The sequence below is a fragment of the Rhododendron vialii genome, chromosome 12a, assembly GCF_030253575.1.
Source record: "Rhododendron vialii isolate Sample 1 chromosome 12a, ASM3025357v1".
NCBI classification, from domain to species: domain Eukaryota; kingdom Viridiplantae; phylum Streptophyta; class Magnoliopsida; order Ericales; family Ericaceae; genus Rhododendron; species Rhododendron vialii.
The window spans coordinates 18971684-18994313 of NC_080568.1; the positions used below are offsets into that span (position 1 = coordinate 18971684).

A 22630-nucleotide genomic window follows, 5' to 3' on the forward strand; every position below is an offset into this window, starting at 1 on the left:
GGTCCCTGTCTACCTATATAAAGGCATGTGATTACCATCAAGTTATGAGATTAACGTGATATAGAATAGACCGGAAGTCTAAGGGGTATGACTATTGGAAAGGGGGTGACTCTTGGTGAAGAGTCACACATTAGGTTGTGACTATTGAGAAAGGGTCCCTGTCTATCTATATAAAGGCCTGTGATTACCATCAAGTTATGGGATTAACATGATATAGAATAGACCGGAAATCCTACCCATTTCTCTCCAAACAAATCAGTGAGTGTTAGACAATTTGATTCAAGATCAAAACGGTGTTCGGATTTCTCAAGACTTAAACACCATGACAGAAGGTAAGTATTTTTCCGCTGCATATTTATTTTGATTCTCCCACATAGGTTTATCATTTGGTATCAGAGCCAACCTTCATGTCAATGTGTTTAGTCGGATTAGTTGAATGTCGAGACTTAAATCTATCGAAACCATTCACTGCTATTTCGAAATGCTTTTAGACGAAAAACTCTTATATTTCAGTGTTGATCCTGGCCCTTCGTGGATTTGCCTATGAAGTCAATAGGTGCATTTGCTTTAGTTTTTGTGATTTTTTAATATAGTCGTTTGGAGCATTCTAGTTCCATTAGGCATTCACTAATCATTGTAATTTACGTTTCTGCATATTATGGTTATGAGATTGGGTGCTTTTCAAAGTGTAAATCTGATTAAGTTTACTATAGCATGTTAGTCAAATGTTTTTACTGTTGCTATGGTTTTTCCGAAATCCTTTTGATTACAGTTGTATTTAAGTCATTTATTTGGTTGAAGGATGTCATTCACTGGTTTTGCCTACCCATTTATTTGGTTGAACGGTGCTTTTGTTTTTTATGTGCGTAGAGATTGCATATTTTAATAGTTTATGGGTTACGGGCATGTTGTTAAGGCATTTCATGTAATTCATGTGTACTTCGGTTAAACTGTACTCCATGCGACTTCATTTACTTTTGATGAATAATGCCAAAATCTATAGTTTAAGAACAGCCACAGCATTTTAAAATAAAGTTATGATAAGTTTTGCTTTTGGCATTTTCATATTGCAATTATGTGGTTATGAATTTTACTTGGCCCCACAGGGAAGTAAGTATATGTATAACATAATTGGATTAAGATAGTTAGACAATAAAAGTTTAGATGTCTTTAACCCAAAGGTATGAGATATTTTCTTTTACGTGTTTGCTTACTAGTCTTATCCATCCTCCTAAATAATAAGAACCAAATTGGGAGATGCCATTTTTCAATTGGGATAATTTTGCCCTTTGATTTCGTCCATTTTACCAATTGCCCAAGGAGCAATTTTCCGAATGGCCATTATTGTAATTTCGCTCTCGGCCACGTGGCGCCCTTCAAATTGAACAGAGAAAATACCCCTGCCACTCTCACCTACTGCTTATAATCTGCATTTTAGAGAGAGAGAGAGAGAGTGAGTGAGGACGGCGAAGGCGGCCACAAATGCAACGATGACGATAACCACAACGGCGATGAGGACAGCGATGAAGAAGGCAAGGGATCTGGTTTAGGGCTTCTTCAGTGTGTTTCTTTTGTTAGATGAGGTAACTATTCGGATCTGGTTTAGGGTTTTGGTTCGGGATTTGGGTTTCCCCCCTTTTGGGGGTGCCTCCTCCAGTGCGCTTACTGGAAGAGATACCTTTTGGTGTTTGTTTCTGGCCTCCTGCCCAGTGCCATTTTTTGGGTTCTGTGTGTTTTGTTTATTTCTCCTGTGCCACACAATCGAATGCTCTTCTTGTTCAAAGGGGTTAGATTGATGGCATTGAAAGCGTGATTACGGTGATTTCGATTTTTTTATGAATTGGATTAATGGAAACTTGATTGCTTGTATTAGAGTTGTTTGAATGCTTCACTAATTTGGGCTTTCTTCCTTGTTCTTTTTATCTAGGGGATTTTTGGTGAGGGTTCGATAAAGCTATAAATGGGTTTTTTAACAAGTGTTTGGTTAATATTTTACTAAACAATGATGGAGAAATACCACAAATGAATATCACTATTAGGAATATCTACCACAAAACCTCAGGTCGTTGGGAGGTTTAATTTTTCCGCACCCCCCTTTAGTTCAGTTTTTTATTGACTTAATTTGGAAAAATGTTACCATGTTTCACAGAGTAAGACAACTGAAACAGATAGAAGCATTCTAGACATAGCGAGAAAGGAAGAGATGCGAGACCTGAGGCAAGTTTGACGTGGATTGGGCTTAAATGCATTCATGGTTACACCTAAGGTATTAAACAATGCCGCATAATATTGACCACCAAGCAAACCATTGGTTTCAATTCTCTTTGTGTCCATTTACGTGTTTGTGACAATATTTTTAACAAAAACCCTTCATATGTCCCCATATATTGATAAGTTAATTTCAAAATGTGGAATTATAAAGGTTCATAACCCCAACTATAGGTTGGCACATCACATTTTGATTCTTGGATCCTTATCTTACTGTATTTAAATTATGAAGCATCTCTACATGTAATGCCAAATTTGATCCCAGTTGCATCTTTATTATATTCCTTTGACAATTGCTGGAGTGGTGTAATAATTTGGTTGTTTGTAATGGTTGCGGTATGGTCCAATGGAATGCTTGTTGAACACCATAGATTAATATGAAAAATGCAAAATATATATATATATATATATATATACACTTTTCGTTGTCTTTTTCTTTGGTGAAAGAGGAACATGTATAAATTAAGACAACATTTTTCTGGGATTTGAAATCCATTGGTTGTTGGAATAACTGTAAGGAAATGCTAGAAGTAGCTAATTTTCTTCGCCTAAATATCCACTCATTTGTTAGCTTCTCGGAAGATATGCCCAATCATCCCCCTGCTGAACCTGTTTAACAGTAAAACGGCAATCACCAATAAGGTTGTTAAGGGCATGATGAGCATTATCATTTGACAATCATCGAATATTAGCCATGGAATCTGCTTCCACTTCCAAGTTTTGTATGTTTAGAACCCAAGCTAATTTGTACAAAACATTTGATGTTCAGTAGTCAAACTCTACCCAAACATGTTCTTGTGTATGTTCTGCTATTTGAAGCTACAAAATATGATGTCCCTATGCCGAGAATACAGGGCAGGGCTTCACTTAGGGACCACCTCCAATTCAAATGCAATGCCTCTGTGTAGGATGGTCATATTCCAATTCTAAAACTCACTCTAAGTGTTCGCAGGAAGACATCGTCTGTGCTAAGCACCTAAATATCAAATGGGGAAGTTCAAGTGTCGCTATAGGGGATCCCATGCTTTTCCCATACAGTATTCCCATGCTTTTCCCATACAGTATTCAGTTGGAGAAATTAAGTGCATACAAACGATGGACATTGAATGACAGGGGCATTAGTGCAAGCGATGTATATGCAGCTGTAGAACGTCCCTCTATTTTTCGCTCAAGGTCTGAAGCTCTCTCTTATTCTCTTTTTTCAAATAACTACTGTTTATTTTAACTTCTGACTTCATTTCCCTTAGGTATGGGTGGTTCTCCGAACTTCACCCCAAAACAGTTGCAGTACCTTCTAGATCTACTCACTTGGGGGATGGCTTTGAGGCTGAAGAGAAAGGTTGCAGTACAATTTTAGAGCTTGCAGCTATTAGAAAGGAAGAAGTTTTAGATTCCAAGCCAACCGGTTGCAGATATTGATGGGTAGGGAGAGCCTAGACTTAGAGGCTCATATTTGAAGGATTTTGAGAAAGCAAAAATATATCGGCTTCATAAGGTTTGTAGAGGTAGATTGTAATCCTTCCTGAATAACTATATTAAAATCTACAAGATTGTATAAGGTTGCACTCAACTGAATTTATTTGTGTGAGATGAACATGTCTAAAATCCTCTTTAATACAAGATAGGTTGTTTGCTACAATGCTGCAAAAAAGTGTATGTCGTAGAGATGAAAAATAATTGCCTATAAACAACAGAAACTTCTTCGAAGCCTTTTGGCATAGAATACTTGCTGAAAAAACCCAGGTTGAATTGAGGCCAGAAAGACTTCCATGAACAATATTTTTTTTGCTATGAAAAGTGTTCCCTTTCCAAATAGACTACGCACTGCTATCTATTTTGCACTGCTATCTATGGCTACTGTGAACTTTACTATTGTGACTACGCATTGTGTGGTCCATATGTAAATCATCTAATGCTTTTGCTACTTTGATCAATCTATGTAATATATCTTCCTACCTATTTCCATGCCCTTCTATTGCTTCCGGCTCTAAAATTACAAACAGGAGATATCTAGCCTATATAAACTTGTTCCCTTCAACGGGCATGCATTCGTGCTGTGCACGAAGGTGAACCTAGTACTAAAAGAAATTAATGAGTCTAATGCATGTCGCAATCTTTACCCACAGGAAGATTTAGATTTGTCACTGAATTTAACATTGGTTGGTTCAGATTAAGTTTATTACTTCAAAGCATTGATATTCGTACGTATTCTTGGTTAATATTGCAATTGGTACTACCTCTTTAATGTCTAGTGAGTCTTCTCGTATTCCATTCTTAAGTGGTGAAAATTTTTCAGAGTGGAAGGACAAAGTCCTTTTGGCATTAGGGTGTATGGATCTCGATTTGGCAATTCGTGGGGATGAACCACCAAAGCCCACGAACGAGAGTTCAATTGCGGTTAGGGTTGCCTATGATCGTTGGGAGCGATCTAATCGCTTAAGTTTGATGCTTATAAAGACTCATATCAGTTCTAGCATTAGAAACTCGATCCCGTCATACGACAAGGTAAAGGACTACATGAAGGCTATTGAAGAGCAGTTTGTTAGTTCTGATAAGGCACTTGCAAACATCCTAATGAATAGGTTATCAGGAATGAAACACAACAGTTTTAGGAGTGTGCGTGAACACATTATGGAAATGAGGGACATCGTGGCTTGCCTGAAGTCCTTGGAGATTGAGATATCTGACTCATTCCTTGTTCATTTCATACTCCATTCTCTTCCTGCTGAGTTTGGACCATTCAAAATTTCTTACAACACACTTAAGGAAAAATGGTCCATCAATCTTCTTACCATGTGTGTTCAAGGAGAGGAGAGGTTGAAGCATGAGAATATAGAGAGTGCTCATTTTGCGACACATAAAGTTGAACAAGGAAAGAAAGGCAAGAATGGTCCAAATTTGAAGAAGATTGGAAAACAATCTTTTAAGCGTCATGGCAAGAAGGATATGCTTGTTTCTTCTGCAAAAAAAAAGGACACATGAAGAAGGATTGCTCTAAGTATAAGGACTGGCTTAAAAAGAAAGGTAATCTTTGGTCTCTAGTGTGTTATGAGTCAAATTTTGTCAAAGTTCATCAAAATGATTGGTGGATTGATTCGGGTACTACAATTCACATTGCCAATATCATGCAGGGATTTCTCAACCTAAGGAAACCGACGGGAAGTGAACAAGGCATCTACTCTGGAAATGGAATGCGTTCGCACGTTGAAGCTGTGGGAACTTTAAGACCAGTTTTAGAAAGTGGTTTTGTTTTAGATCTTGTAAACACATTTTACATTCCATTGTTTTCTAAGAATCTGATTTCTGTATCTAAACTAGTACCGTATGGTTTTGAGTTTAAATTTAGTGGACCACATTTTTATTTTATTAAAGATTCTTCAGTTGTTGGTTCTGGTTCACTTGTTAGTGGTTTATACAAATTGAATTTGGATCCTAATTTTGAACAAAGTCTTTTAACCCTGCATGTTGACATTGGCACAAAGCGTAACATTATTGATGAGACATCCTCCACATTATGGCATAGGAGATTGGGACACATCTCCATGGATAGGATTAAGAGGTTGGTAAAAGATGGAGTGCCGATAGGGGTGGAGAATATTATGGTAGATGCACAGAAATGGGACAAAGACCGGGTCCATTTGCTAATTTTCTAAAGGATGAAGGCATTGTTGCTCAGTATACCATGCCGGGTACACCACAACAAAATGGTGTAGCAGAAAGGCGAAATCGTACTCTTATGGATATGGTAAGGAGTATGCTTAGCAACTCTAGTGTTCCTAAATTTTTGTGGAGTGAAGCCTTAAAGACAGCAGTATACATCTTAAACAGGGTTCCATATAAAGCAGCTCCTAAAACACCTTTTGAGTTCTGGAAAGGATGGAAACCGAGTTTGAGACATATGCATATGTGGGGCTGTCCAGTTGAGGTTAAAGTATATAATCCACAATTAAAGAAGCTAGACCCAAGAACAGTCAGTGGATATTTTATTGGCTATGCAGAAAAGTCAAAAGGCTATAAGTTTTATTGTCCTTCACACATCTAGAATTGTTGAGGCTAGAAATGCTAAGTTCATTGAGGATATTGACATAAGTGGGAGTAAATCCCAAAGAATTGAGTGGGAGCAATCACCGGATTCTGTTATTACGCCTGAAAATGAAGAAAAATTGGTTGTCATACAAAATAACCAACAAGATATTCTTCATGAACATGAAAATGGAGAAGCTCCAACTGATCAACAAAGGCCAGTTAACACAAATTCTTCAACTCAAAATCCTCCAAATGTAAATGAGGTTGTAGAAATACGAAAATCCTCAAGAATAAAGAAGTCAGCCATTTCTAGTGATTATTAAGTGTACTTGATGGAGTCTGATTATGATATTGGCTGTCATACAAGATAACTAGCAAGATATTTTATGCTAGCAGGAGGTGTTGTATCATGGAAGAGTGCTAAGGAGACAATTGTTGCTTCGTCAACAATGGAAGCAGAGTTTATAGCATGCTTTGAAGCAAGTTCACAGGCTGTATGGTTAAAGAGTTTTATCATAGGGCTTCAGATTGTGGACTCAATATCTAGGCCAACAAAAATTACTGTGATAATTCGGCTGCGGTTTTCTTCTCTAACAACAACAAAAGTGGAAGTCGAACCAAGCATATTGACATCAAGTATCTTGCTGTTAGAGAGAGAGTTAGGAAATAAGAAGTCATTATAGAGCATATAAGTACAGATTTGATGGTTGCAGATCCCATGACAAAAGGGCTCAGAGTTAAAGTTTTTTCGAAGCATGTTGAGCATATGGGTTTAGTTAGCTAACTTTTGGTTTGATTTCTTGTTATCTGTACTTTTAGCGTTTGTCAATACAGTAATATGTTAATTTGTGCACATCTAAGGTATTTTTATGACATGTTGTCGATTGGGACATATATGCCGACTTTTGGACCTGAATGACTTGTTGGAAGTCATTCATAAAGCATTATATCACAAGTTATTGAGAGACTTGTACATTGTAATACATGGAAGGAAATGTTCATCTTAGTAGCATAATTGTCATGATTCATGTGTTAAGTCTCTTAACTAATGGTTATTATTTGGGTAGTTTTTGTACGGCCATATTCAGTGTTCCATATCTTTTATCCAAGAATTTTAATATTGATATATCATGAGAGCCAAGTGGGAGAATGTTAGTTCTATATTCATTAAGTGTGGCTCACATGACTTGTCATCTTATTATTGTATTTATGTATTATATTTATTAAAACTTGGATATTAGATTTAAGTTAATTACCCATATAATGGTACCTTTATGAATAGTTGCCTAATACTTTCTTGATGGAAGGAAGTCTAAGGGGTGTGACTATTAGAAAGGGTGTGACTCTTGGTGAAGAGTCTCGGGAATGTGACTATTGGAAATGGTGTGACTCTTGGTGAAGAGTCACACATTAGGTTGTGACTATTGGGAAAGGGTCCCTGTCTATCTATATAAAGGCCTATGATTACCATCAAGTTATGGGATTAACATGATATAGAATAGACCGAAAATCCTACCCATTTCTCTCCAAACAAATCAGTGGGAGTTGTGAGTGTTAGACAATTTGATTCAAGATCAAAACGGTGTCCGGATTTCTCAAGACTTAAACACCATGGAAGAAGGTAAGTATTTTTTCACTGCATATTGATTTTGATTCTCCCACATAGGTTTATCAACCCTTACACATTAAAGACAATCCGTCCCTCCCATCCAAATCATGTACGGAAAATTTAACCCCCTCTCCCAAAGTGGGTTAGTTGAAGGCTATTATTAATGTCTTTTAACCTACCATATATGTATATGTATCTATCCTCTTCTTCCTCTATCTCATCTGGTCTACCAAAACCAGATGTTCGTGTCTCTCTCTCTCCTAGCCCATGTCAACTCTAATAGCCGCTAAAGCTCTAAATCTTCTGGAGGGGTGTTCTTACATAGGCAACCATGTGTGCATGTCTTGGATCATTAGGGGCCTGGGAAAGGAGTAAATAGGGGATTCTCAATGGGTGTGTGAGTGTAATTGTGTCTCTTAATTGGGGTGGGTGGGTTCTGCCATATGCGCAAGGGTGAATCAGTCAGTCGTTTTGGTTGTGGGACACGGGGATGCATGGGTGACGAAGTTGGGGGCGGGCAGGATATGGGAGTGAGAAATAATCTGGTGGGGTGGGGTGGGGTGGGTGAGGTATATTAGATAAAGGAGAAAGATCTGGTGAGTGGAATTGGGGTGAGAGATGTTTGAAGAATTGTGATGTAGCGGGTTTTGTGGTGATAGGTTAGATGGGGGTTGCGAGCTTTTTAGTGTCTAGCCACGCTTAATCAACAACTAGGTTCCATCATCTGCAACATGATGCGATCCTCTATTTGAAGTTGCTTCCGCTTTGTTTTTTGGTTATTGCTGGTTTTTTTGACTGAACCCGATCAACCCAATATTATTAACAAACCCAACCAAAGTAAACACAGTACAATAAGAGGGGACACTACCGGTCCCAAAATACAGAAACTAACAAAATAAAATAAAATACAACAAAACCTAAAAAAGAAAAGCTGCCTGAACCACGACGCCAGAGGGATTAAAGACATATAAATAGCCGTCAACTAACCCACTTGGGGAGAGGAGTTAAATTTTCCGTCCATGATTTGGATGGGAGGGGCGGATTGTCTTTAGTGTGTAACGGTTTAGTAGTTGAAGGGGCAAGAGTGTTCAATTTTAAGGGGGAAGTAGATATTTTTTACCCAATAGAAGAATTGACAATAAAAATTCAAGACCCACACAAATTGGGGAGGAGTTACAGCATCTCTGGTGCAATCATTACGGATACAAAATCATAAAAATAAACATGCCACTCACTAGGACAGCCAGCTGCCTGTGAAATTCTATTGTTTGGAGTACTTCCCTTTTCCCTTCTTTATTCTACAGTCCAGCACCAAAGGTGTTTCCCTACATACCAGATAACAGACCGAGAATTGCCGTAAATCAGGAACGCGTAGATTGCTGACGTCCATTGGATGAAGAAATAACATGGTGCTTCTATGCGATTCTCAGACTAGTGGATGCGCGCGACAAGTTACAACTTACACCACCAAAGGCTGTTGCCATTTTGCCGATGCACCAGGCTCTTAGTTGGGCAACAAACTATACCTACCCTGGAAAACTATAAGCATTGTTTTCAGCTTTCACTCAGTATTGTTACACAAGCTCGTTTATTCCATGTTAATTTTCAAGAAAATTGGTTTTTTGGTTCAATTCAGCTTTAAACTTTCCAAAGCCAAAACATACACTGCACTTCCATGTGACTAGAATGCAAGGGTGCAATTAAGAAAGACATATTGGTGATTGAAAAAGACAGAATCTTCATAAATAAGGGTAATCTGCCCTCAAATACTTGGATGTTTGTATATGTTACTGCGAAATTAACTAGTTTCAGTGACACTGCAGTTATACATGTTGAAACAAGTCCTCCAAATACCACAGGGGCAAGTTCCACCATATATTTGTAGAGAACAGTTATAAGGGAAAGTCATTAAACAATAAGAGCTATCATTAGAGCTAGCGGAAATGCTACCCAGCGCTAGCAGGGAGGCCTAAATTAACCCAGGATCCATTGTAGGAAAGGAAATTAAGGCAGTAGGTCTAATTGATTATAAGCCCCTTGACAGAGCAGAATGGCGAAAAAACGATTCCTGCAGCAGACTCCCATTGATTGGGACACGACTTAGTTTGGTTCACTTCTTGAGAATGGTGCACGTGGCTAGATCCTTGGGAGTGGTAGCAAATACTCACAATGTGAAAACTAAAAGTCAAAATGGGTGCACAAACAAACCTGAATTCAGGACTCAAGCAGCAGCCTCCAGTAACTCCCTCTCTGCACGCTCCTTAATCCTCCTCTCAAGCTCTGGCCTGAAATGCCTAATAAGACCCTGAACAGGCCAAGCAGCAGCATCACCCAGTGCACATATGGTATGCCCTTCAATCTGTTTTGTCACCTCCTGAAGCATGTCAATCTCCTCCAACTTAGCGTTTCCAACTTTCAACCTCTCCATAATCATCCAAAGCCACCCTGTACCTTCCCTACAGGGCGTACACTGACCACAGCTCTCATGCTTGTAAAAATAGGAGAGCCTCGAGATTGCGTCCACAACATCGGTTGACTTGTCCATCACGATCACAGCCGCAGTCCCTAATCCTGATTGGACGGCCTTGAGCGCATCGTAGTCCATCATCACATCATCACATATGTCCTTAGGAAGCAACGGCACAGATGAACCCCCCGGGATTACTGCAAGTAAATTGTCCCATCCACCTCTAACACCCCCACAGTGCCTCTCTATCAGCTCTTTCAACGGAATACTCATCTCCTCTTCAACTGTGCACGGTTTGTTCACATGACCCGATACACAAAATAGCTTTGTACCTGAGTTGTTCTTTCTGCCAAAACTAGCAAACCACTCTGGCCCACGCCTTAAAATGGTAGGAGAAACAGCAACCGTTTCAACATTTGTAACGGTTGTGGGACAACCGTATAGCCCTGCGTTTGCTGGGAAGGGTGGCTTCAATCTGGGCTTCCCTTGTTTCCCCTCAAGGCTTTCCAAAAGTGCTGTCTCTTCACCACAGATATAAGCGCCAGCACCATAGTGGATATGCACGTCAAAATCATAACCAGATCCACATGCATTTTTTCCCAACAGTCCTGATTCATAAGCTTCTTTCAGGGCCTTCTCGAGGTTCTTGCGTTCATTAACATACTCGCCCCTGATGTAGATATAAGCAGCAGTAGCCCTCATTCCCACACCGGCTATTAGGCATCCTTCTAGTAGTTTGTGTGGATCATGACGCATTATTTCCCTATCTTTACAAGTTCCGGGTTCACTTTCATCAGCATTAACAACAAGATAAGAAGGGCGTCCGTCAGATACTTTTGGCATGAAGGACCATTTGAGACCGGATGGAAAACCAGCACCACCGCGTCCACGTAAGCCAGACTTCTTCATTTCATTAACGATCCAATCAGCACCCTTGAGTACTAGGTCTTTGGTTCTATACCAGTCACCCCGTTTCATGGCCCCTTTAAGAAAAGGATCATGCAAACCATACACATTGGTGAAAATGCGGTCTACATCCTTCAGGCCACCAAAATGGGTTTTCTCAGGAGGTGGGGGAGGTGGGGGAGGCTGTGGGGTGCTAGCAGCTGTTGCACCTTGGGTGCTAAATAATCTGCTGCCTGGCACCCAGCTCTCGCTGAGACGCTGAACCAAAGCCATCCTATGAAGTGTAAGAATGCCCTTAAGGGGTGCCTATCAAAAAAGTCCCAGAATGACATCAAAGGAAACCAAAATATCATATTTTCCCATCTTGCCCAACTTTAATTCAGGTATAAACCTACAATGTCAAGAACATAACTTCTACTTGACCAAAAATATAACACACTGCCCCAAGTAAGTGTAAAAGAGAACTAAAAAATGGAAAGTAAATAATACTAGATAAAACATAATAGAAAAGCAAGTGTAATAAACCTAGCCATTTATCTTTTACTCATTTTCTAGAGGCTCTGTAAGACTCTGAAATGCCAGGTATACCTCCCAGTCCCCACTAAGGAGGGTGATAAGAGAAGTATCCCCAAACTGACACTAGACTAAGAGAATAGGAACATGATCACATTTAACAGCAAGGATAAGTAGCAAATAAGACGGGGTTCACACATCCGAATTGTGGACATTCTAACAGATGAAAAACTGGATGGAAGGTTTAGAATGTTAACAGATATGAGTCATGTTGGTGGCTATAGCAGCGGCGAAGGGTTCAAGATAAACAGATCAAACAGTATAGAGATAAAATGCAACAAGTCATAATTTTCAAGAATCTACAGACATAGGCAAAGCCAACTTAATAGATCAGACAAAACAAGTAAGCATGTACTTAATGCAATCAAGAAACTTCATCGATCTTTCTAAGAAAATTTTATTTGAGAACCCAGAACACACAATCACGAGTCACCCATCATCTGTATGACTGTATTACTAATGAACTTCAATAACTGAACGTAACAAAAACTTCTCTCAAGCATTTAGCTTCACTTACGTGAACTTGTATCAGAACTCCACTCCACGTAAGGGAAATAACTTCCTTAGTTAGAACATACGCCCGTGACTACTGGTACTATATCATTCCTGGTTAAAATATTATGATGCCCTAATCTAGAACAGTCAATGCAGAACATGTTTAGTTCTCTTCATTGCATTTGGAAAAGCTACTAAGTTCTCTGTGCCACAAATCAGTCTAGTCGGTGCCTAAGCGCTAGGCGGGGGTCAAACACCTAGATAAAAATATACCGTTGGACCCCCACCTAGCGCTTAGCCATCAACTAGTTGGCCACCTAGAGAGTTAATCGGCTGACTAGTCAGCCTCTAGACACTAGGCATTCCTCTTCCGCCCGACTAGCGCCTAGTGACTTTTAGAACTAAGGTAGGAAGGAGAACACAAATGATACAGAAATTTACTTTGAAATAACACCCAATTCAACTCTTCACTCTGTAGTGGCGATAGAGTGTCTGAAGTTTATATCCTCAATCAATACAACCATAGTGGTAGCTATTTACCAAAAAACACTACAGTGGTAATATTTTCATCTGCCATGAGTCCTCGAAGCCCAATTTTGTCACTGTGCTTGCCTTATGGTTCACAAGTTCTCTATAAGGCACAGAGGATGATTAAAACACCAGTCCAGTATATCTACACAGATCCCTAAAATCAAAAGGAAATAAAATGCAACGAAAAAATAAACCTTTCAAGAAATCAATCATTCTTTCACGGGACCCATGTCATGTGACAATGTGAGTTTATATTTTTTCTTCCGGCGAAAGTCAGTATGTTAGAAGTTAGAACAGTTAGATTAGTACGTTGAAAGAGGAGTCGATGTATACGAATAGATGCCCTAAAAGACAAAAATCCTCACTTTTGATGTAACTACACGAAGCATGAAGTTTCCTCTTTTCCTCACATTTCCCAATAAAAAATTAAGGGAAAAGAATAAGGAGAACCCAGTCGTTAAGAACATTAGCTGAAACAGTTCATCGAATCGATTCAGACGGGGGTAACGATGGGTTCAATTGATTATGACCTAAGCCTAACATTACAATTACCTCATTAGATCTGTTAAAACCACATATTCTTTTTTAAGTCACTCGAAAAGAGAGAGAGAGAGAGAGATAGAGAGAGAGAGAGAGAGATTGCGTACCATAACAGCACGTATTTGGAAGACTGATCGAGCTCTGAAGGTTTCGGCGATGATTCTCAGATGGGGGATTTGATTTGAGGAAGAGGAAGGTATTTCCGATAGTCTGAGGGTCCACGGTAGATAGCTCTGGGGCGAGTAAAACCGACGGTTAGGATGTAATTATCGTAATTGTTTTGACTGAGGAAATTATTCGACGGTAGGGATTGGCAGAGGTTATGCGATCATAACCCGAACACGTGGAGTGCCGGAGAACTTTGCACCTGATGGTAGTACTAGTGGTGTTTACGCCAAAGTTGTCAATACCGTACCGGCCAGCGTACCGTTTTAACTACTGGAATGGTACATACCGGTACAGGGCTGTATTCCGGTTCCATTCCGGATTTACCGCAATTAATATTTTATATATATATATATTTAATATATATCTACCATATTTTAAGTATAAACATAAATAAAATGTAAAAAAAAAAAAAAAAAAGAAGAGAGAGAGGGTAATTTTGTACCGGCCGGAACGCCGGAAAACATCCAGAACAGGCCGGTATTGTCCGGTACACCCGGTATTGGCCGGAACAGGCCAGTATTTTAACCGGAACGGAACATGACTTTTTGCGTTCCGTTTACACACCGATACGGTACGTACCGGCCGGTACGGAACGGATTTGACAACTTTGGTTTACCCACTCCATTGGGACCTTTTTTTTTCTAAAACACTTTGGACACATACATTTTTTACACAGATTTTTCACAGATGTTTTATGGGGCCTACTCTGGGTCCCACCAAATAATCCGACCCATTCATTAATTTTATAATATTTTTTAAAAAGAATCCGTAAAAAATCAGTGCAGTAGGATATATGTAAATACTTAATCCAATCTTAAAACTTTTCATTCAGAATTCTATTTGGATTCTGAATGAAAAATTGGAAGATTAGATCAAGTACTTGCACATATTCTATTGAGCTTATTTTTTACGGGGTCTCTTGAAAAAATATTTTAATATTAATTAACAGATTGGATCATTTGTTTAAGACTCAAAAGTGGCCCCACAAAAAGTCTATATAAAATCTATGTAAAAAAGGTATGTGTCGCTGGAACGGTTCATTTTTTTGTACGCATGGAGGGTCTTTCGCTATTGTTTAATTTATATAGCACAATTTTTTGGTTTTGTCATTATTTAATTATTATTTTTTTGTATTTATTAGTTTTACATTAAACTTTTATGTGATATGAGTGAGTAAGGACGAGAAAAATCGAAAAACTAAAAAATTATGACTTCTAGACAAGTATTTTGAAAAAAAATCCAAATAAAAGCTCAAAAAGTCAATTTTGTGATACATCCACACTAGCAACACACCCTACTAAGGCCACAAACAAATTGAGTTATCCGTGAGCAGCTTGAGGCTCAACTCATTTAATAATCTAAAAGAAACTCGAATTCGAGCTCTAGTTTTAGGCCCGTTTAGAGCATCCCCAATGGGGATGTATTTTAGAAGAGGATGGATAGTTATTTTAGATGTAAAAAGTGGTTAAAAGTTAGTTTGATGTAAAATAGAACCCACCCCTATCCAATGGTGATATGTAAAAAAAGGATGGATAATTAACTAGCTTTTCCTCCTCCTTAATTTTCCTCAACTTTCTTAACCCTAATACAAGTATTACTTCCGTTGAAAAATAATTTTGGTATCTGATAATTGAGAATTTAAAAAAAAAATTATTCTGAAAAAAAAAAATACTTCAGTCCCAATTTTTTTTTTTTTTACTTCTCAAACCACAGCCCATATCAACAACTCAACTTTACTCTCCCTATCTTTTTAAAAAAAAACTTTACTCTCTCTCACTCTGTCTCCGAACCAGAAGTCGGTGAAACCCCCACCCCCCTCTCTTTCTCTCTCTACGAACCAGAGGAGATGAAACTCCTCTCTCTCTCTCTCTCGTTGATCTCTCTTTCTCCCGTTAGGGAGCGACTAAAACCCTAGGGGAGATGATCACCGACTGTTCCGTTGATATCTTTGTCTCTCATCGGCGAGATCCCTCTCTCTCCCTCTCTCACCTCTCTCTCTCTCTCTCACTGGATTCCGGCAATTTTTGGTCACTCCGGCGAAGATTTGCAGAAACCAGCAATGATGAACAAATTCTGGCCAAGTTTCCAGCCATAACAGGTAACTCCGGTCGTCCATTTTTTCTGGTATTTCAGTTGGATTGGATGATGTTTGATGATCTGTAATTTATAGCTGCAGCCAAAAGGAGATGTAAATATACATCTGCCTTTCCATTTGTGCTATTTTACATCCCCATTGGAGCAATTTTTTTAACATCTGGGTTGTATTATAACTATAGCACCTGGTTTTACATCCCATTGGGGATGCTCTTAGTAAACAGACCAAACTTAATGCTCCAAAGGTCGGTTGGGTTTTGTATAGGCTAGGCTCATTTAATAAATAAACTGCACTCTTACGGATCTTAAACGTGTCAAACTTGAGCTCAAATTTTTGACTTGTTTAGTAAACGAGCTGAACACGAACATATTAAAGCGTGGCTCCTTCGTACCCCTACCCGGTGTTATGCACAACACCTAAACTGGACTAAAAGCATTAAATTTTGGATGTTTTCAAAAACAAATTGGGTAAAATTTAGGATTTTTTTACTTTTTCAATTTCTTTCGTCGAGACGAACTAATAATAGATAGTAAAAGTTTATTGCAAAACTTAAAAATGCAAACAAAATTTGAATAAGGACAACAAAAAAAAAAGCTCACTTTTTTGGGAAACTACACTTTTATTTAAATTCTTTTCATTAGACTCTCTCCATCCCATAATTTTAGTAATTTCAAAACAAAAGATATGTTTTTCGAAACAAGTTCTTAACTTTTTTGGACCGTCCAAAGTTCTTAATGAGATATTTCACACGGAATAAAAAAACTATTTTCTGATAAAGGATACACCAACAAGCTTTTGATAAAACGGCATGATATATGCTGCATTCAAAATGTCGATGTCGAGCTACCAGTTTTTTTCCACTAAAACTCTATAATAGAAAAGTACACCCTAAACCTTATAAAAGCGCCTAAACATGTTTTGGCCTTGTGGCTAAAAAACTCATAAAATTGAAGGACCTACATTGAAAACTATTTTGCTCGCGTCCTTCCCCTAAATAAAAACTATTTTACTTGTCCTCATGGCTAATTTTCCTATGAAGGGGGAAGGCTGTTATAAAGAAGAGAAAGCAACAAACATAGGCGTATGTCTAAACAAGAAACATTGCCCATTGCCTTCGCATATTTAAATTTCCAGATGACTCAGATTCGGTGTAGCAGCAGGTATTTCCTTCTCGCTCTTCCCTGCTTCCAATTCCTGCAATTCACCCAAAATTTGCTAATCAGAAACATAAAAAGTAATGTACTGAACTATAATGGATCTAAATGGGTGTTACTCACCTGTCGCTTCTGAAGAATATATTCTTCGATTGCCCTCCTGACCATCACTTCCTTCTCACCTGGATACACTAGAAAGAAAATATGTGATCGCCACCCGGTTTAAGTTGTTTGGAGTCTGTTATGCTCGAGCCATCCCTTTCATTTACACTAATATACACCCTCTTCCCATATTGATGGTCCTATATTCCATTTTAGATGTCCCAAACTATTACTCCTCTTTGTAAAGTGAAGTAAAAAATGTGTGGATTTCAACCATTTACCCTTCATATATAATTAAATATAACTTTAAAAGTGGGATTCAAAGGGTAGAAGTGGAAATCAATGGTCAATTTCAAAGGAAACGTGCATTTAATACTAGTCTCCTTAAAAGGTTGGAATCCCCAAAAGGGAACAACTATGAAGCACGGGTACTTCGAAAATGTCGCCGTACCCGTACCGGGTACGGGTACGGGTACGGGTACGGCGTGGGTACGGCAAAAACGTACCCGGTACGGCAAAATTATGTTGGGTACTTTTGGTAATTTTGGGTACGTCACGGGTACGGCAAGGGTACGGCATGGGTACGGCAAGGGTACGGGACGGGTACGGCAAGGGTACATTTTAGCCCAAAATGAAATTTTTTCAAAATTTCTGGGATTTTTTTGTAAATAATTATAAAATGTGGGTTTATTATGTAATTTATTTGTCATTTATAAACACCTCTCTCTGTATATTTTTTTTATCGATTAGAATAATCTCTCTCTTTGTATATATGTACGAATGTATGCATGTGTAATGTATATGTATATATGTATCGGAAATTCTGAATACTAATAGATATGCAGTAGATATGCATATTTTGTACTGATTTTGCTTTTTGTTGGTAAAATGGGTTTATATTTCATTTTATGCAATAAAAAATAGAAAAACATTATATATATATATATATATATATATGCCGTACCCCCGCCGTACCCGTACCCTACTTTTTTGGGGTTTTGCCGTTTCCCGTACCCGTACCCGTACCGTACCCGTACCGCGTACCGGTACCCGTGCTCCATAGGGGAACAACATTGTGGGACGGAGGGAGAAATAAAGAACGTTCCCATATGCAGCTGTCACTCGGCAAAATAACTTTAAAAGGCCTAAATCCCACTTTATACAACAGATGTGAAGTGGTTCACTTTGCTCCACAGATGTGGGTAAACAGGTAAATAAGTCGCAGCCACTAGTAACTGATTAGAGATCAGCAACAACACGCCTTCCTACATCCACGCAGTCACGCCACTCGAACATAAAACCAAGTGCCTTAGCTGAACAGTTCGCTCTCAACTGAACGCTTTTGGCAATCAGCAAGCACACCACATCTCACACAATGTACATGACAATGTTACTTGGAAGCCTATATGCAAGAATCTCATTCAATTTCTCTTTAAATAGAAAATACTCCCCACAGTAGCAATGTTACTCGTGGTGACGCCGCATCTCAATACTTTACTCTTGAGAGTCGTTACATTAAAGCAAGAAATATAAAAAGAGAGAAAACAAAATCGGATAAACATGCAGCACAGTCCATTTGAATTAGAAGAGTTGAGACTCAAGAGCCACTAATTTCAAATTCTTGAAACATCCAGCCACAAAGGTATCCCACAGTCCCACCCATTTTTCAAAAATATTCCTATCCAATTTTAATGTATTTCACCTAGGAATAACAAACTATCCAGTATACGGATTCTTAGACCTTTAGTTTCAGAAATCATCTAGTATAGCCATGTGAATATGTGGATATATTGTCACAGTTGTCATCAAAATGCTTCAGATGAGGAATTTTCTACAGTCGTTTTCCTTTCTGGTTATTTACCGCCAATACTCGGATGTAGAAAAATGGCGTCAATGAGAGAATTGGACAGGCTAGAAATATAAAATTATAATCCAAATCTGTCAATATGCATCCTATTTCAGTCAAGTGGTGGCACACTGGAATATGGAACACCAATTGGCGAAGATGAGTTCAGCTTTTCTCGGTATGCACAAACAAATACCCTAGATTTTCATTGTGCATGCAGCAGTTATGGACAGGTTGGAAAAAACAAAGAACAAAATATCTAACATCTTTGACACATTTGACATCTTTGAGACATTTTTAACTCATCCTAAGCCTCTGTTTCTCATCATTAAGCCTCACATACCCTTCGTTCTCAGCCAAAAGCATATAAACATAACAAGTCGGAACCCGATAAATTTTCTAATCAACACCAGACTACCAAATTTACATAAAAACTCCTATTCTGTGTATCTAACAATTGAATGCACAAGAGAAACAAGAAACACAGTAAATTAAAGCATTTCCACTATTTTAAATGTTCTGCAAACCTAGTGATTGACCAAAACTACTTAAATTGGTTAGAGGTTGTTAAGATGACACATTCCCTTGATGCGTGGCTACATATACTTATAACTCATACACAGATGGAGACAGTCATAACTCTTACCAGAAGGAACCCTAACTTGGTCCTAAGCCTTGCAATTGCTGCCTTGAGCCTCACATGCTCTTTGTCTTTCCTTGCCATATCCTCCTGTTAGGCAACGGCATAATTACGGCTAGTTTTAAAAGGACAAAAACAACAATTTATATAATAAGCTCCCTAGGGCCCCGTCTTATCTTCTTGGTAGAGTTTCTATGAGAGAGCACTTAAAGTTACTCACCAAGTCAAGCAACCGAAAGTGTTTATTAACTTTTAACTGCAAAATTTTAGTTAATTTCTATTTCTTATTGAAGGAAAGAACGAAACAGAGGATGCGAGATGCATGCAAATTGCCTCAAACTTGAGACTTAATGGGATAAGTCTGTGCCACCAAGTCGCTCCAGCTCCACTTCTCTCCCCTCCTGCCCTAGCGTCCTCAAAGCCTTTAGGAAATGTGAAAAAGAGCAGATCTAGCCAACACCATCCCTTTTATGTGTGGCCTACGTATACACATAGATGCGCACACAAGCTTCAGAAAAAACAACGAAGGACATCTTACCGGGAGGTACCCTATCCCACACCTAGTCCTTGAATTTTCTGCCTTGAGCCTCGCAATTGTTTCGTCATTCCTCAAAATCAATTCCGTAAGCTCCTGTTAGGCAAACAGATAATAAGATCAGTACAAGAAATTTTAAAAGGACAAAATTAACAGTTTCTTTACTAAGCTCCCCAGTCCCATCTCCTTGTGTCATCATCAATCCAAAAAGAGGGGAGATGAGAGAGTTGCTATGATGATAAAATAAAATAAAAAGTGCACTTAATTTACTTACCAAGTAACAAGATAAGAAAGTGTTTTAACAGCAAAATTTCAGAAACTTTATGTTCTTTGTGAAGGGAAGAAAGAAAGAAAGCATGCGAGATAAGAAAGAAAGCTAGCTATGCGCCACCCCATCCCTCCAATTTCTCTCCCCTCCCCTTCTATTTCCATCTCAAAAGCTGAAAATCATCGCCTAAGTAATACACAAGGAAAAAGTAGAAGCCATTGGGTTCTCTTCAAAATTTGGGGTAGATCTGCTCTTTTTGCAAAACCAGGGTGCTGAACAGATCTCAGTCATCCATCCGTTCCCAGCTGAGATGAAATCTAAGCCGTCCATTGCCGAGCATAGACGGCCCTATCAGCCAACACGCAGGCACCCCAAATTCAATTTTGAACAAAACCTAACCCCGTAAATTGTGAGAAAAACCTAACCAATTCAATATCGTAGATTCAATCCACAAACCGTTTATACAGACACACGAGATTACGGGAGATAAGATTTGATTGAGAGAGAGAGAGAGAGAGAGAGAGAGAGAGAGAGAGAGAGAGATGTATCAACATTATAGGGCCTGTAGATGAGGATTTCAACCATTTATTCAGCATAAAAAAGAAAACTGTCGCCCAAACCAACCATGTATCTCGAGATTTTTTCCCCCCAAGTTGCTCCATGCATACGATTCTAAAATTCACCAAGCGAATCGATGATTCCTAATGCGGTTTTTCTCTTAGGTTATTGGACAAAAGAAATAAATATGGTTGAAAACTTGAAGCCAATAATATTAATTAGAGAAGATTGTTTTGCTGATCAACAAAATAGTGCAAAAACAATGGCAGATTGTTATGCAAAAAAATTTCAAAATATGGCCAACTAATGATGGTAGTTGATGAGATTGTCCTTTTTGATATGCAAAGATACCACATCAACCTAATGATGCAGATAATTATGAAGTTAAATTTCGTTGTTATATTCCTAGAAAGAAACAATCGTACGTCGATACTTCATATAAGAAGCTATTAGTGATTGATTTTAACAAGATAGGATGACCCATGTTGATCTTATAAGTGAAGAACACGAGAATCGTGTAATCTTAGTAGAGTAGAATAACACTTGCTTAAAAAAAGAAGAAGAGAATATTCTACCTTTTTTTCCCTTTCTAACACCGCCAGCTCTTCCACCACCTTCTCATTCTCTCGGTTCAACCTCGCCACCTCTTGGTCCCCTTCTGCGAGTTTTTTACGCAAAGCTGCCACATCCTCCGGTTAGGAACACAAACAGAAAAATTTTAGCTCGATACAACAAGTTTTGAAAGAAAAAAACACAAAACAATTTCGTCGATAAGCTCACCCAGTCTCATGTTCTTCTTCTCAAGGCTATTAGAAATTCTTAATACAACGGAGATCTAGCCATAGATTATGAAAAAAATCCCGATTCAACTCAGATAACAATATTTGGCCAATTGGCCATAAAAAATGTGAACAAAATATAACCGACTCAATATAAAACGATGAACTGACAAACCCTAAAGGGAACACGAGCTCTCTCTCTCTCTCTACGTGAGGAGATTTTTTTGGGACGGGTACATGAGGAGATTAAGAGAGATGAAATCAGCGAGTTATCAAAATCTAACCGATTCAACGTCGTCCTCGTCGTCGTAATCGAATTCTTCGCCAACCTCCGTTCCGTAGGTTTCAATTGCCATTCCAGCCACTCTCTCTCTTGATCAATTCCGCGCTGAGAAGGGTGTATATAGGCATCGCTCGACAGAAGGGAAAATTACTAAAATAACCCTAAGGTTTCCTCAAATTCCAATTTTTCAACTTAAACCCGGACTCCTGCGGCACAGCACTCCAGCAGCCCCCAAAACGCTGTCGTTTCCCTTCCCCAATTCCAAGTTTCCAACCTACCCTTAAGCATGTGTTTGGCCATTCCACAAAAAAGCCTATATTGTATCCTTAGGATCCGTTTGTTTGGGCGTAAAATATTCTCCAGTAAAATGTTTTACCTATTTTTGGTGTTTGATTGTGTAAAAAAATGAGGTAAAATATTTTTCATTAATTAGATAAAAATGACTTATTTTTAAATCTTCTGTAAGTTATTTTTCGAAATAAACCTGCTGCCTTCTACTGTAATTCTTACTGTTCCGTTTTCTCAATTGTCAATCTTGACCCACGTTTAATTCCATTATTCTCAGATCTCTCCACCGTTTAAGGCACCCACCCCCCCGCCCCTCTCCCCAACCCCCCCCCCCCCCCCCACACACACACACACACACACACACACACACACTATTTTGTTGATTTTGGAAAATATTTTCCAAGTGTCAACTAAACACCGAAAAATAAAAGTTTGAAGTTTATTTTCTAAAAAAATATTTTACATTGTAAAACATTTTATATCAAAATAAACGGAGCCT

The 22630-nt window shown here is 38.6% G+C and overlaps 3 protein-coding genes and 2 long non-coding RNA genes across 7 annotated transcripts; 3 read left to right on the forward strand and 2 right to left on the reverse strand.

The window, feature by feature from the left end:
• The first annotated feature begins 1227 nt into the window (after positions 1 to 1227).
• On the forward strand, positions 1228 to 2351 carry LOC131309946 (uncharacterized). The gene is made up of 2 exons (XR_009195050.1): positions 1228 to 1583; positions 2150 to 2351. It is a non-coding gene; the product is annotated as an uncharacterized LOC131309946 (long non-coding RNA).
• A 958-nt stretch (positions 2352 to 3309) lies between these two features.
• On the forward strand, positions 3310 to 3888 carry LOC131309945 (uncharacterized). Its single transcript, XR_009195049.1, has 2 exons — positions 3310 to 3441; positions 3516 to 3888. It is a non-coding gene; the product is annotated as an uncharacterized LOC131309945 (long non-coding RNA).
• A 592-nt stretch (positions 3889 to 4480) lies between these two features.
• Positions 4481 to 5783, forward strand: LOC131309947 (uncharacterized). Its single transcript, XM_058336668.1, has 2 exons — positions 4481 to 5292; positions 5400 to 5783. Exon 1 carries the CDS (start codon positions 4513 to 4515, stop codon positions 5248 to 5250), a length of 738 nt encoding a protein of 245 aa, XP_058192651.1. The 5' UTR covers positions 4481 to 4512; the 3' UTR covers positions 5251 to 5292; positions 5400 to 5783.
• Positions 5784 to 8995: 3212 nt separating this feature from the next.
• Positions 8996 to 13773, reverse strand: LOC131309948 (NADH dehydrogenase [ubiquinone] flavoprotein 1, mitochondrial-like). The gene is made up of 3 exons (XM_058336669.1): positions 13523 to 13773; positions 10112 to 11582; positions 8996 to 9228 (listed from the first exon to the last, which is right to left on the reverse strand). The coding sequence occupies exons 1-2, from the start codon at positions 13523 to 13525 to the stop codon at positions 10125 to 10127; spliced, it is 1461 nt and encodes a 486-aa protein (XP_058192652.1). The 5' UTR covers positions 13526 to 13773; the 3' UTR covers positions 8996 to 9228; positions 10112 to 10124.
• A 2698-nt stretch (positions 13774 to 16471) lies between these two features.
• On the reverse strand, positions 16472 to 22023 carry LOC131309949 (uncharacterized). 3 transcript variants are annotated; one of them, XM_058336671.1, is made up of 6 exons: positions 21845 to 22023; positions 21357 to 21470; positions 19959 to 20051; positions 19427 to 19510; positions 16956 to 17134; positions 16472 to 16872 (listed from the first exon to the last, which is right to left on the reverse strand). In XM_058336671.1, the coding sequence occupies exons 1-5, from the start codon at positions 21914 to 21916 to the stop codon at positions 17024 to 17026; spliced, it is 474 nt and encodes a 157-aa protein (XP_058192654.1). In that variant the 5' UTR covers positions 21917 to 22023; the 3' UTR covers positions 16472 to 16872; positions 16956 to 17023. The 3 variants fall into 3 exon arrangements, with proteins under 3 accessions (XP_058192654.1, XP_058192655.1, XP_058192656.1); XM_058336672.1 differs by having other exon boundaries at positions 16956 to 17023; positions 21845 to 22011; XM_058336673.1 differs by having other exon boundaries at positions 16956 to 17014; positions 21845 to 21974.
• Positions 22024 to 22630: the final 607 nt, after the last annotated feature.

Coding starts and splice junctions, on each gene's coding strand:
- LOC131309947 (XM_058336668.1), top strand. CDS start 4,513: ATGTCTAGTGAGTCTTCTCGTATTCCATTCTTAAGTGGTGAAAATTTT.
- LOC131309949 (XM_058336671.1), bottom strand. CDS start 21,916: ATGGCAATTGAAACCTACGGAACGGAGGTTGGCGAAGAATTCGATTAC. Junction 20,052..21,356: donor TGTTAGAAAGGGAAAAAAAG/GTAGAATATTCT, acceptor TTTGCCTAACAG/GAGCTTACGGAATTGATTTT. Junction 19,511..19,958: donor GTGGGATAGGGTACCTCCCG/GTAAGATGTCCT, acceptor GTTGCCTAACAG/GAGGATATGGCAAGGAAAGA.